Source organism: Oryza brachyantha, chromosome 4 (assembly GCF_000231095.2).
Source record: "Oryza brachyantha chromosome 4, ObraRS2, whole genome shotgun sequence".
Taxonomy (NCBI): domain Eukaryota; kingdom Viridiplantae; phylum Streptophyta; class Magnoliopsida; order Poales; family Poaceae; genus Oryza; species Oryza brachyantha.
The window spans coordinates 16,499,406-16,514,869 of record NC_023166.2 but is presented as its reverse complement, the minus strand read 5'-3'; the positions used below and the strand labels follow the sequence as shown (position 1 = coordinate 16,514,869).

The window sequence follows — 15,464 nt, the reverse complement described above, 5'->3', positions numbered from 1 at the left end:
ACACACCCACAAACCCACACATAACCCCTCCACCTTGCTAGCACAACTAGCTAGCAAACCACCCTCTCCCTCCTCCCGCATCTCTCCCACACGCACATGCAGCCATATCTTCAGCTAGCTTCTCTCCGCCTCGCCACCATCATCCCGCTCGCCCCAAGAATATACGACGCGAAGCTTCTCGCCGCCTCCGGTCCGGCCATGGCTTCCATGGCCTATATAGCTCTCCTGGGTGCAGCATTGGCAGCCGTTGTCACACTTCTCCACTGGACGTACAGGTGGAGGCACCCGAGGTCGAACGGCAGGCTGCCCCCGGGCTCGCTCGGCCTCCCCCTCGTCGGCGAGACGCTGCAGTTCTTCGCACCCAACCCGACCTGCGACCTCTCCCCCTTCGTCAAGAAGAGGATCAAGAGGTACGCCGGCACAGGCAGGCCAGCTAGCAACCTCCGCCTCTGAACCAAGAATTAATGCAGCAATGGCGCGTGCAGAATTGGTGGCTCTTGATCGATCGAGTTGGTGACATTGGCGTTGTCGTTGACGCAGGTACGGGAGCATCTTCAAGACGAGCGTGGTGGGGCGGCCCGTGGTCGTGTCGGCCGACCCGGAGATGAACTACTACGTGTTCCAGCAGGAGGGGAAGCTGTTCGAGAGCTGGTACCCCGACACCTTCACCGAGATCTTCGGCCGCGACAACGTCGGCTCCCTGCACGGCTTCATGTACAAGTACCTCAAGACGCTCGTGCTCCGGCTCTACGGCCAGGAGAACCTCAAGTCGGTGCTCCTCGCCGAGACGGACGCCGCGTGCCGAGGCAGCCTCGCCTCCTGGGCCGCGCAGCCCAGCATCGAGCTCAAGGAAGGCATCTCCATGGTAAGGCACAGACCGGACGCCGCCATTAATCAACACTAGCTGCATTGCGCGAATGTGCAGGCCTAATTAACGCGGATTTTGTATATGTTTTTCAGATGATATTCGATCTCACCGCCAAGAAGCTGATCGGCTACGACCCGTCGAGGCCGTCCCAGAAGAATCTAAGGAAGAACTTCGCGTCTTTCATTCGCGGCTTGATATCCTTCCCCGTCAACATCCCTGGCACGGCCTATCACGAGTGCATGGAGGTACGGCGCCCACGCTCGCCGCCGCAACTGCCCATACGCTTGAGCACGATACAACTCGTACAGCTTCGAATTGCACCAGGTCTAGGAAGGCAGCTTGCACATGCGAAAGCCACTAAACTAATCAAGGACCACACGCACGCACAGATCCATCGACGTACTATCTCCGTCCCGAAATAAGTTTATTTTTCAGTTTTTAATATAATGTTTTCACTCTTTGTCTTATTTTTTTTTACGATTACTATTTTTATTGTTACTAGACGATAAAACATAAATAGTACTGTATGCGTGACTAATTTTTATAATTTTTTGTATAAATTTTCAAATAAGATAAATGGTTAAACTTTACAAAGAAATCAAAAAATAAGGTTATTATGGATTAGTACTTAGCCGCACACATGTATTCCATAAACCTCATCAACTCTCTGCTTAATTGCACAGCTAGCTGAATGCTGATGTACTTAAATTTGAAATTTAAAAGCCTGGTGTTCAAATTCTGAACTGCAGGGGAGGAAGAACGCGATGAGGGTGCTGAGGAGCATGATGAAGGAGAGGATGGCCGATCCGGAGCGGCCATGCGAGGACTTCTTCGACCACGTGATCCAGGAGCTCCGGAGGGAGAAGCCGCTCCTGACGGAGACCATCGCGCTGGACCTCATGTTCGTCCTCCTCTTCGCCAGCTTCGAGACCACGGCGCTGGCACTCACCATCGGCGTCAAGCTCCTCACCGAGAACCCCAAAGTCGTCGACGCACTAAGGGTTAGTGTGCTCTCAGTACTGTTGATCATACCTCACTCAACCGGACACTAATTCAGCTAGCTCGTCATTGATCAGATCAATCTCGACAAGTTATTGCTAAGAAAAGTTGATTTAACCTTGTGGCGTGGGCATGCAGGAGGAGCACGAGGCAATCATCAGGAACAGGAAGGACCCCGATTCCGGCGTCACGTGGGCCGAGTACAAATCGATGACGTTCACGTCTCAGGTGAGCCTAACCCGGACTAGTGCTCCCCTAGCTTAGCTAGAGCAATATGCTCTGCTACTTAATACCGCCGCTCTTAATCGCAAGCTAGTGCAAGAATCTTGGGAGCCCAAAGCTGCTGCCTGCAAGTGCAGAGTTTGTGTTCCCCTGTTGTTTAACCAAGGCCCAATCTTCGAGGATGATAGATAATCTTAGTTAACTATAACTGTAAGAACTTTCTTGAACAGGCTTGATTGATTCTTCCTTTAAAAAGAATTTTGTTTGCAATTGTAAAAAAAGCAAAGAGGGAAACAAATCAGAACTCGGCAACCTGAATTTTGCCAGTGTTTGTGTATAGTAGATGCTGTTTTCGTATGGTTTCTGAATCCATAAGTGATAAAACTGACGCTTGTACCCAATGTTCTTTTTATGAAGGTCATAATGGAGATTGTAAGACTCGCAAACATCGTGCCGGGAATTTTTCGCAAGGCGTTGCAGGATGTTGAGATCAAAGGTACACATCTTGAATAACATCTAGCACATGACATCAGCTGTTCGTTAGAAAGGTTCTCTTCAGCAAGTTGCAAAACAAACTGAACTCTGAATTTGGTACAGGCTACACAATTCCAGCAGGATGGGGTATCATGGTGTGCCCACCGGCAGTGCACTTGAACCCTGAGATATATGAAGATCCGTTGGCCTTCAATCCATGGAGGTGGCAGGTTAGTCTTCTTAATCTGATCTTTCAGTAACTAGCAATCTGCTACCCTGCATGTAGAAATCATTCGAGTACTAAGTTTACACGTAGGTTAGGGTTTCATCTTGCCAAGATAAACGGCAGTTGCAGTCCTGAGCTTTGGTCATTCAATTTATTTTAGGTTTCTCACTAAAAAAAATTTTTGAAAAAAAAAACTCTCTCCTCTAGGAAGTAGGAACTATGCTGATCTGATCTGCTCACTGAACTTGCATATATTCTCCTCTCAAGCCTCAACATTAAAACGGCAATCACGAAAGAAGAATGCTTTAATTAACTGCAACTTCCCAATTATTAGCAGTGTGATTAGTATAAGGTTGCAAAGGTTCTGATCTCAAGTACCAACTTGATCATCCAGAGGTTTTAATACCAGAACCAACACAGAAACTTCCTGCTTAGTAGTTTAACAAGAAGGTCAAATGCCCAGAGATGTACCATGAAGCCATTTCATCTGTCAAGTACTTAAGTGTACACAAAACTTGTAGGCTATCATTAGGGCTTGTGGTAATAAATTTATAATCGACAGTATCTCAATCCGGTAGGTGAACCATGTGATATTTCACCAGCCCTTGTAGACCAAAAGAATGATAAATGGCATAAAGAACAACACATTCTGCAAAAGGACAAGCTGTCTTGCATGTCTATGACATGGATCTGTGGATGCAGGAACAAGCTAATTTCAAGTTCAGTGAATTCTCCTAGATAATTGGGTGTAAAGGAATAAACAAAGTGAGAACCATGAGTTTTATAATAAACACAAGTGTGTAAATTACTAACAAGAGTTTGTTTGCATTGAAGTTGTGCAAAATGAGAAATGGATAGCATAACGGGGAACGAGAGTGAAAGGGGGCATCACATGCATTTTCCACATTAGTAAAGAATATCTGCATTGAAATAATATATTGTTCTAAACTGGCCCTTGTCTGAACAGGGAAAGCCTGAGATCACTGGAGGAACGAAGCATTTCATGGCCTTCGGTGGTGGTCTTCGGTTCTGTGTTGGAACTGATTTCAGCAAGGTTCTGATGGCAACATTCATCCATTGTTTGGTTACAAAATACAGGTACTATTGCTCGTTATAAATATTACCGTCTCACAGTAGCTCATCCTGTGGAGTGTGGATAGCATCTAAACAACTTTTTATTTCTGATGCCAGTTGGAGGACAGTAAAAGGAGGAAACATAGTCCGAACACCTGGTCTCAGCTTCCCAGATGGTTTTCATATCGAGCTCTTCCTTAGGAACTGATCAGTTTTTATCTCTCGGCAGTTCGGTTTTTGTCCACTAAACACAAAATTGTGTGTGCAAAGATGGTGGATTTTAGGCCGGGTTAGTGATCGATGATGGCGCACACAATTCAGAAGGTGGGACGGTCATCATCCATCAGAGTAGTTTTTTTTGGGTTGTGCAGACCCATAAAAGTGGTGGCTTTGATTGGACCTGAAAGCCTAGATCGAGATGTACCCATCAAAGATTTGATTGGGTAAAGAATGTTGGGCTATAACAAGTGATATCAGATCTAGGTATTGGAAACCTATGAAAATCTCTGATGAACCCTTCAGAAAAGTCGGGGCGGGTTTGGATTAGCCATCCGATATGTGATGGAAGAGATTGCTTTGGAGGTGCATAACTTAGGCTAGTTGTAGGATATTTAGGGATAAAAGCAAAGGATGGGAAACATATACTTAGTCTAGTAATAGGATAGACACATCTCAAAGATAGAAGTAATGCCATGTTACCGAGTGCTACCTCTGGTCCGTGCAAAAAGGGTTTTTTGTACCTTGGTTGTTCGTTTTTCATGTGGTTAGTCAACTATCCATGTGTTGTGATCCGTATGTAAATCAACCTATACATGTCTAATGAAGCAAGAATGTAGTCGCTATATACATAAAAGTGTTTGTGGAGCCATGCTTAGGGCTCCAATTAATCTCAAGCTTGTTCAGACAGACTTTCATGGCAGCAACAGGAGTAACTGTCACAATGCCGATATGTCTCATGGCAAGTTAACAGACGCGCTTAATAATGCAAACCCAGCATTTGTCTGAAGATTTAAAATTGATGTGTTTCGGACACCAGGAATCTCATGGAACTGCATAAGTTGGCAGTCCTTAGCTGTTCCCCTGGCAGCACAGTCTCGAATTGCGCCATCTTTGTGTGTCCCAAACCCCACAGGACAAGTTGCTCTCTGAACGAAATATTTTGCGACTCAAAATCTCTGAAACATTTGGGTGCCGAATGCACACTTTCTGGCCCTGTTTTTACTTTTTAACCTTGGCTTCCTGTGTTTGCAGCATAACGAAAGGTGTCGATAGCCCAAGTAGATTTAATACTGCTAATATGCAGACTTGATAAAGAACGATACACAAGTGGGGGTGTTTTCTTATACGATCAAGATGAACTTTCTGTAGACATCCCAACGACAAGATCTCCCTCGCAGGAACAAAATCAAGTGATAGAGATTTTGGTATCCAGCAGGTCAGCTCAAGGGGTTTGAATGGCATGACTGATTAAGCCGAGACGTGGATCTCGAGGTTTGTCTGAGGTCTGAACTTTCTGTTGGTAGATGACACCTTTGTGTGCAGAATATATAGTTTGCTTTGATGTAGAAGTTGTTCTTAAGTTTATGAAGAGTGAGTTGGTTCTTATTTCTTAAGCTTAGCAAATGCAGGGCGTCAAACGCCGTGAGATCTGCGGTTACTATATTTTATACGCTCAGATGACCAGTAGATGAGGATAGGTGATGACTTGATGATTGATGAAGGAATGATGGTCTCCATTTGCCCATTCCAGTGGCGACCAATACAGGCAGCAGGCTGCTAGTACTTGGGCCGTGAAATTCATTTCGTATTCATATCAGAAAACCCAATTCGATGTATGGTCGTACGATTATCGTGATATTCAAAAAATTTTTATTCACCAACTAAACACCCCTAAACAGTGCCTTAATCGTAGCCCCAATCGATCGTCTGCCACCATGATTGCGTCGTGTGACCTGTAGTCAACCCGATTCTCCTTTTTGCAGAATGATGATGGCTTGGGCTTTGAAAGTTCGTCCCCGCAAAAAAAAAAAAAGTTCGAACAAAAACAGGTTTCGCCTTTTCAGCGATGGCAAGTTGGCAACCGGGTGTACTGATGTGCTGTGACCAAAAGGAAGCGTCACCCAGCGTCCTTGAGTGGCCGTGTGGTTGTCTGAATAACTTAGGGCCAGTTTGGTATGCCAGTTCTGTTCTTTTGAACGTATTATTCTCAAGTTTTTAATCGGTTTAAAAGCACCTCTTTTTTAACGGTTAAACAATAGGTTTTTTATTGGTTTAAAAGCGTACACTTTTTAAACGGTTAAACAATATATTTTTTAAAAAGTTTTTATATGAAATTCTAATTTTATACCCCATCCGTTTCACAATGTAATACTTTTTAGTATGCTTAGATTTATATGGATATTAATGAATCTAGGAATATATATATATAATATAATATATATATATATATATTATATACATTCATCAATTGACAAATTTAGACGAAGCTAGAAAGTCTTATAATATAAAACATATGTAGTAGTAGTTAATTTTATTGTTTGTACTATTAAATAGTTATAAAAAAATAAAAAAAAACTTTCGTCTTTCGATTTTCATCTAAAAAGAGCGCAGCCATATGGGCTTTTTGCTATCCGTGTTGAAAGGAGTCAATGGTTGGACCACTATTTTTTTTTCAGCGTGATCCCTATAGAGCGCATCTTTATGCCATTTTGCGGTTTGTAGAAGAGATTAGCAAATCAGACGGCTGTTTCTTCATACGACGGATTTGGGGCTGCATATCAGCAGATCAGAAGCCCATCTAACAGGAGTACGCACGCAGCTCTGTTTCCCTGAATCTGGGCTGTCGCTTATGGCCGCCAACATAGAAGGCCCAGATGTTCGACGTCGAGGTAAGCAATGCAGCATCCTGGCAACCACCACAAGTCCAACTGGCGAATCCCCGTCCGGTCCCACCTCCTACAGTCCCACAGTCTAGGCTACCTAGCGCGCATGCCGCACTGCCGCAGCGCAAGCACCAATCCGTCGTCCCGGCGGAACGGTCCGGCCACGTGACCGTCCTGCGAATCTGGCGAGGCATTAGCCTTTCTTGTGCTCACGCCACCCCCTCCCTCCTCCTCCGTTGCCAGGCAAGCTACAGACTCCAGAACACAAAACAACAGGTCCTACGCTGCGAGGTGCGCTTTTGGCCCCGTCACGTCCCGCCCGGTAGTAGTACGAGCCAGCGAGTCCCACCCTTTCGTCAGCTTTGCAAAACAGAAAAACAGTGGGGCGGTAGGCAACCAGGCGCACACATGAGACAACTGCACAGCGCCGCGGCCAACGTACGTACAGGGGGGGCAGGGACGAGTTCTCCTGCGAGAGCGAGACGCGCGTCGCGCGGACCGTGGGGGAGGGTCGCGTCCGATCCAACGGCGCCGGGGGAGGATGATGCGCGTGGCTGTATCTGCGTATGCGCTGGGACGAACAAGGGGCGTCGTCGTGGAGGTGTCCGTGGCGGGTTGCTGCTGCTGCGGTGGTCCCCGCTGTCAGCGGGGCGCCGAAGAAATGTCTGACCCGGCGATCTGACTTCTCCCAGGAAAGAACAGTACTGCTCCGGTGCTCGGGAGGAGTAGTAACGTTGCAGGGATCTTATGAGAAGAGAATGGGCTCGTTCTACGGACACTACTGAGTTCAACTTTACTCTCTTTTTATACGCGCACGCTTTCTAAAATATTATTTTAATATTTTTACTAATCTAAAAGTAAATGGTTAAAACTAAACAATGATGAATAATCAAAATTAACTATAAATTTAAGTTTTAAAAATTAAATTTTGGTTTATAAGCATAAATATAAACGAAAATACAAGCGTGGATTTTTCACATGTTGATTCTCTACTTCCTTTATCACACGATGTAAGCACCTTTTGAGTAGGACATGAGTATTAAGGTAGTATGTAGAAATGATAGGAGAAATATTGTGATTAATTAAGAATACATAAGTAAAGAAATTAAATGAAAATAGTTGTGCTTGATTGAAATGAGCGGGACATTGGACACATATAGAGTGGTAGATATAGCTTCATCTTGGAACACAAAGAGAGTATGCTTTACCGGTACGGTTGTTGCATGTATGCCACTCCGAGCGTGTACAATAAGGTGACGTAGGCTGCGTTCTTTTCGCATATCAGATATAAAAGATTATCTAATTTTTAATATATATTTAACGGTATAAACGATAAAATTACTGTTACAGAGTAAAAGTATACTTTAGATGATGAACTTGTTATATATAAACCTTTTAAAATAATGTAATGTTTTATTAATATTTTAATATATAGTTCTTACCACGATCTCTAACTTATTTGTTTAACTTATTTGTTTTTCTTATATAGTTCTTACCCACTACCTATAAAACACGTATCCATAACATGTCATCAATCACTGGTAATCATATAAACATATTATATAAGCTCCACAGGCAAATAAGACATGTCATAACTAATTAGTAACTATTAATTTAAAATTCATATAATCCTGCTACATTATATATTATATATAATTTATTAGATTCTAAATATTAATATGCAGCAATATCAAATCATCATCCTCTTGACTATTTTCATAACATATCAAAGTATATTTATCCATCATTTCAACTTATTTAACATGCATCAATGTATACTAAATGAAGTTTATTCATGTATTATTTTAATATATTTAGTACATATTTCGCAAGGTATCATCTATATACCTTACACAATTTTCCTGTTTAATTTGCCGTAAGGCCGTGGAATATAAATAGTCAAACGGCAAGCGGCCGGCGGAGCAGAAGATCAACAACACCCACCACTTTCCCCGTACCTCCCTTAAAACAAGAACATTTTACAGTTTTACGATAGGTTCCGTGAAAAACTTTAGCATAAGAGACCCGAAAACGGATAAACTATTTGCACAAAGGGCCCCACCTCTCGTGCAGCTGTGATCCCTCTATAAGACAAGCTCCCTCTAATCTTCCGCTAGACTCTTCCGCTCCAAGCTGCCCTGCTTTTTCTTCTTTTCTCGGCGTTTCACTGTTTCGGTTTCATCTCCCGCTCTTCCATTTTGCCGCCCCGGCGAAGTGCTGGAAGCGGAACCGAGGTTAAGCCATGGGAGCGACCGAGCTGTAGGCCTAGGAGATGGGGTGGGCGTCCAGGTGGCTGCGCGGCCTGCTCGGCGGCGGCAAGAAGTCCAGCTCCGGCGAGCCGAAGCCGGCGAAGGAGAAGAAGCGCTGGGGGTTCGGGAAGTCCTTCCGGGAGAAGTCCCCGGCCCATCCACAGCCGCCGCCGCCGCCTCCGGTGCACAGGGCGGTGACTCCACTGCGGGCGTACCCGGCGTCGGATGAGGGGGACGACGAGCAGAGCAAGCGGGCCATTGCGGTGGCGGCGGCGACGGCGGCGGTGGCTGAGGCTGCCGTCGCCGCCGCCCAGGCAGCCGCGGCGGTGGTGCGGCTGACGAGCAGCGGACGGTGCGCGCCGGCCGTTGCCAAGCGGGAGGAGCTTGCGGCTGTTCGGATTCAGGCCGCTTTCCGCGGCTACCTGGTGAGCTTCTCGTCTCGATTCTTCAGTTCCTAATCTTTTCCGATAACTTCACTTTTTAGATTTATATAAGCTGGTGTAACTCCTTTTAAATTTTAAAGCCAACAAAGAGAACGCTTTGTTCCAAAAATCTCATCCTTTTTTGCTTCGTCGAAAGAAAATTTCGGGTCCCTGTACTCATGTGACGAAACAACCCGCCGGCCTCCAGCGAAGAGAAGCCTCCTTGTGCTTCTGCTCTGCCATTTCTACGTCTTTAGTGCACCTTAGTCCCTAGGCTTCTTTTATCCAAGCAGGGCATGGGTTCCGGCGCTTTAACTCCATTCTGCATAGCAAGAACTCTGAAGCCTTTTTATCCGTTTGCGTTTTGTTACGACTGAGTTACTGTTCTTGGAAGCAGCTCTAGTAATGGCGGTGGTGGTTGGCATGTCAACTTCCAGCCTACGGTGCATGCTCCCGTGGTTACTGGGGCCACTGCTGATTAACCTCTCTGATTGTCGTTGCGCGCGTAGGCGAGACGGGCCCTGAAGGCGCTGCGCGGGTTGGTGAAGCTGCAGGCACTAGTCCGCGGCAACATCGTGCGACGGCAGGCGGCGGAGACGCTCCGGTGCATGCACGCTCTCGTCCGCGTCCAGCGGCGCGCCCGCGCGTGCCGCGCTATCCGCTCCCAGCATGTCGCGGCGCATCCTGTAAGTAAAAAATCTTAACCGGCCGGCTTGCACGATGCTGCATTTTTCAAGTTTTGTGGCGTTTGACGTGTTTCTCATGATGGTTCTTGGTTGATATTGCAGGGGCCACCAACGCCGGAGAAGTACGACCAGGCGGCTCATGACAGCGTGCCCAGGCACGGCCGTTCTGGTTCTCTGAAGGTATTGCTCCGTTTCCCTGTCCAGATTTTTTATCTGTACATTGCGATAGCCACCTAGGAGATTAATGGCATGGCGATGTGTGCAGGGGAGCTCGTCGAAGACACCGGGGAGCGAGAGACTGAGCCGGGAGAGGTCGGAATCTTGCGGTAGGAACTGGCTTGACAAGTGGGTGGAGGAGCGGTATTTGGACGACGAGAAGAACGCCAAGATTCTCGAGGTGGACACCGGCAAGCCCGGGCGGCATGCCTCCAGGAGGCGCAGCGGCAGCCAGCACCACCACTCGTCTTGCTCGTCCATGACATCCGAACAGAAAAGCCGGAGCTACGCGACCATGCCGGAGTCGCCGTCCAAGGACTCCACGACCGCGCAGCAGTCCGTGCCCAGCCCGCCGTCCGTGGGCATGGCCGAGGCGCTCAGCCCGCTGCGCATGCCCATCGACATCGCCGAGCTCTGTGACAGCCCGCAATTCTTCTCGGCGACCTCGCGGCCGGGGAGCTCGCGGAGCCGCGCGTTCACGCCGACCAAGAGCGAGTGCTCCCGCAGTCTGTTCGGCGGCTACTCCGACTACCCGAACTACATGGCGAACACGGAGTCGTTCCGCGCCAAGGCACGTTCCCAGAGCGCGCCGAAGCAGAGGCCGCAGTACGAGAAGTCCAGCTCGCTCCGGAAGGCGTCGGCGCACGCGTTCGGGCCTGGGTCGTGCGCGCCGGCGGCGCAGAGGACGACGGCGTCCTTGCATACCAAGTTCACCAACAAGGCCTACCCTGGATCAGGCAGATTAGATCGGCTGGGCATGCCGGTCAAATACTGATCCTACACCGGATCCTCCAGATCAACCGGGACAAGTGGAAATGTTGGATGGGTGATAAAGTGTGTCAACTGTGTTTAGCAAGGATCCAGTAAATTTAGCAGTGGGTGGCTCTTAAGCGCTTTGAGGTTTTATTATGGGTGCTGTTACCGTCACAGAATTTTCTCTTGTTTTTAACTAGTTAAGTGTAAGTTGCTGGTAGCTGTTTAGTGAAAGTATCTATGCGTGCTTAACCTTCCTGACAATTCCAGTTTTATGCTTCTCCTAGTATGGTGTCAATCTTCCCTGCATGTTTCTCTGCTACGGAGTAATATGGTCACGACTTACGTCATAGAAAAATCAAATCAACAGCAAATTATCCACATCTTCCTCTAAACAGGACCTATGAAATGGTTTACTATTACTTCTCCCCACTATATGACTGTCGGTGCGCAAGTGCACACTGTTCTGCAGGCTGTAGCTACCGTCGTCTCTGGCTGTGGGTGCAATGTGATTGGCCAATTTGGTGCGTGGTAAGGAAAAAAAAAAGATGGTTAGTACTACGATCTGATCATCCTATTCACCATTTCGTCAGCTTATCAATATAGTCAATTACTAGCTCCAATTCATCTATAGTCAATCTAATAGCTAACTTATATAATAGTTATTAACAAAATATCAATATATGGTCTCACATATCATACATATATTTTGTCTTGGAGCTCATGTGCAACTGACTATAAATTAATAGATCATCTCTCTTCTCTCTTTAAAATATACTTATAACTGGCTTATAGCCTGCACCTGCTCTTAGCAAATGGTAGTCCGTTGGTGGTCCATTACTCCATTTCGCATGTTTGTCCCAGCCACGGGTCCTATCTGATGAGCTGTGAGACTTGTTTTAATGGCCTTAGCTGTCCTCTAGCCATTGGATCTGTTCACCCCTGTGATAGGCTGGGCAATCAGTTGCCTCCTTCGGCCCGTACTAACCACCGGGGTAATAGTAAACGAGAACCATAAACCATTGGTCCATTGCACCATTAGGAGATAAAGTTGGAGAATGGAGACACCGGCTGGGGGTTAAACTAGCAGCAGCCAACTCGAGTCATCGTTAACCGCGGCCAGGTAAGGGTGTATCAACTGCGTGTCGATGACGAAATGACACCGCCAAAATTCCAAACTGTCACCACCTGGAATTTAGCCGAGTAGAGTATGGTTTCGAAGCACCTTTGCAAGCGTTTTGGGATGAGAGCAGGGAGTGGTTTTTTTGTGCTTGGCGTTCAGAGAAGGGTGGTGGTGCACTGGTGTCGGTGGGCGTGTATGCCGCGCCGGTGAGGCGACGTTTCGTCGCTGTGCTGCTCCTTTCAAGGCCAATATCGCTTATTTTAGCGATCGATCGCCGTGTCGCCGTTCCGTCTGGAACGGCTGGACGCATGGGCATGGCCCCCGGGGGACGGCAAGGCACCAGCCACCAGCACGCAATTAATTTGCATTCCTCCTTCCTTGCGCCCGCAGTATACTCTTGGACCCTCTTGTTCCGGCTTTCGGCTCGGCTGATCATAGAAGCACAAATGGAGGCCAAACTGGCAGAAACAATCTAGCTTAATCAGGGCCTACTGCTGATGCCGATCCCGTGTCAAAGGATTGGTCCCTGACCAGGGTCGTCTATCCTTAACTTTACATGGCATGGCGATTAGTAGGAGTACGATCTGTAATAAAGATTAGCGGTTGATGTCTGGGTCAGCCACATGTTCTCGTGGAAACGGGAGATCGCGATTGGTAGGAAGAAAATGTCCGTGGTGTCTCCAAATGGGGTCAATGTGCACTCCGTACTGGTAGGATAATGATCCGTCCAGCCGGCGATTAATGTTACCGTAGCTTAAGAGAGAGAAAAAAATATTATGAAGCGCTGAAGCATCCAGTGGTTCAGGAGCTTGGTCTTATCCAAGGCGAAAGGAAGAGGTACAGCTCGAGCTCCTGGGTCATGTGAAACAAATGTACTGCGATAGCAAACAAAAATTTAAGGATTAGAGATGTTCTTGGTGCAAGTCGATCTGTCTACTACGGTCTAGCTCGTCCTGCGAAGTTGTTGGGGGTGGTCACAACTCCAGCATATGTGTTGCCATCTTCTACAGTAATATTAGCCATGCTCGTACTGTGTACACTAGCATAGTTGATGGTACATGGTACCATCCTCGAAGCTGTCTCTGGCGTTGGATGTGCTCGCCCTGTGTCCAGAAATAAATTTATGTACCTCCTAATTAAGCTGGATTTGGTGCTTTGTACTAATAATTCCAAGCCCCCATGCACGGTGGATAGAGATGAGACACAACGCACGAAGTGGTTTAGTACTACTCCAAGGCTTGTGCTTTTGTGCAACGCCAGACTGGGACCATAGATGCTCTGCCATGCATGGAAATGCTGTATGTTAACTTGACTCGATGTAGTGCCATGATGGAGGAGAAGAATAATGAAAGCTCCATGGCTCCAACCATCGCTCTCCCTTGACGTTCGAGGCCTTGGCGCCTTGCAATGAAGGCAAAGCCTGTTCAGTGATTCGTGACGCCCCTTTTCGTATATCGTCACCGTCTCTGGACCTGTTGTTTATTTGACACTGGAATCTTGATATATGATACCCTACTGGCTCGTAATGATGGTGTGATCAGCGATCACCTTTGTTGATTATTGCGTTGGTGTCATCCACTAGCCCATTCCTAATCTGGCTGTTGGCAATTCTTTTTTGAAGTAGCAGCAGTACCCGACAATTCCTAATTATGAATTCGGTCAAAGTTTATTACAGTTCGTTCACTCGCGGCCACGGGGTAACACTAGCGACACGAGCGAATTCCCGTCGCGATGTCAGAACGCACGAGGAGGGGAAACAGTGTCGTCTATTGTTACGCCGCCACGTTTTTGTATGGGTATCGCCGATTCGCTGTGTTGCGGCGGGCACTGTGGAGCAGAGCAGGCAAAGAACAGCAGCAAAACCGTCGGTGAGCGGCATGGGTGTCCCAGCGACGACACGGGCGTGCCGTTTGCGCCCTGAACGTGCGACCGAGATCGCGACCCCGTGGGCACATGGGCCGCTGCAGGCAGCGCCATGCCCTACACACGCGCGCGCGCGCTCGCTTGCTTGCCCGGATTAGCGGAGCGCATGGAGAAATTCGGTGCGGGTGCGGGTGCGGCTGCATGCATGCGATGCGATGCAGCCGCAGCGAGATGGGGGCCATCTGGGAGAGATCGAATCGAATCTATCTGCCCCGACCGATCGATGGATCGCGCGTACATACGTCCATGCCCTGGCTACGCGACACTGCCCACGGCGCCACGCCGGTCCTTTTGCATTTGCCTCGCCGTTGTTCTCGCAAATCTCGTCCGTGTCGTCCTCGTTCCTACCTACTTCTGCGCGCGCGGGCGCGGGGAGCCAAACGGTCCGGTTGCTTCGATGCGCATTGCACTGCGTCCGGAGAGCGCGCGCCAGGGCCGCATGTGCGCGGGGAGGCGTGGGAGAAAAAACCCACAGGATGCCGCGGCTGCGACGTGGTGCTTGCTTGTCGCAGGCCAGAGGCCAAGGAACGGGGGCCATTGCACTCTGCCGTCATGCGTCTCGTTCCATGTGTCTGCCACGCAGTGCGTTGTGCATGCGCGGCGCAGCGCAGCGCAGGAGAGCTTTCTTTTTTTTTTTTCTTCTGGTTTGGTTTTGAGTGCCTTGTCTTGATAAGAGGCTTCCTTGTGGTGTTCTGTGCTCTCTATATGAATGGGATTGATCCGCCTCGCTAAGAGCAAGTTGAATAGTATAGCTAATTAATAGTTCTAATTTATCTATAGTCAATCTAATAGCCAACTTATACAATAGTTATCTACAAAACATTAATACATGGTCTCACATGTCATACGCATATTTTGTCTTGGAGTTCGTGTACAGCTGGCTATAAATTAGTAGCTCACCTCTTTTCTCTTTTCTCTCTTATCTCTTAAAAATATGCTTATAGCTAGCTTATAGCCTGCTATTGTACCTGCTGGAGCAAGTTCAATAGTATAGCTAACTATTAGCTCCAATTCATCTATAGTCAGTCTAATAGCTAATCCATACAATAGTTAACTATAAAACATTAATACATGGTCCCACATATTATACATACATTTTGTCTTAAAACATGTGTGCAACTGGCTACAAATTAATATCTCATATCTCTTCTCTTTTCCTTTTATCTCTTTAAAATATGTTTGTAGTTGGTTTATAACATGCTACTTTACATGCTCTAATTTTACGCATGGGCATGGCGCTGGCATATATCATAGGCCAAACGGCATCAGCGCGTGGCTCTGTTCTTTCTCCTTTTTACCTTGTCGCTTTGCGTACGTCCTCAACCGCGCCACCCTGTGACCTGTGCG

General features: G+C 47.4%; 2 protein-coding genes across 2 annotated transcripts; both read left to right on the top strand.

The window, feature by feature from the left end:
- The first annotated feature begins 96 nt into the window (after positions 1-96).
- On the top strand, positions 97-4,697 carry LOC102704329 (cytochrome P450 87A3). The gene is made up of 9 exons (XM_006652598.2): positions 97-410; positions 541-865; positions 961-1,113; positions 1,618-1,869; positions 2,006-2,095; positions 2,507-2,585; positions 2,687-2,793; positions 3,757-3,887; positions 3,981-4,697. The coding sequence occupies exons 1-9, from the start codon at positions 97-99 to the stop codon at positions 4,069-4,071; spliced, it is 1,542 nt and encodes a 513-aa protein (XP_006652661.1). The 3' UTR covers positions 4,072-4,697.
- A 4,160-nt stretch (positions 4,698-8,857) lies between these two features.
- On the top strand, positions 8,858-11,335 carry LOC102714828 (protein IQ-DOMAIN 1). Its single transcript, XM_040523160.1, has 4 exons — positions 8,858-9,419; positions 9,926-10,102; positions 10,205-10,282; positions 10,368-11,335. Exons 1-4 carry the CDS (start codon positions 9,018-9,020, stop codon positions 11,091-11,093), a joined length of 1,383 nt encoding a protein of 460 aa, XP_040379094.1. The 5' UTR covers positions 8,858-9,017; the 3' UTR covers positions 11,094-11,335.
- Positions 11,336-15,464: the final 4,129 nt, after the last annotated feature.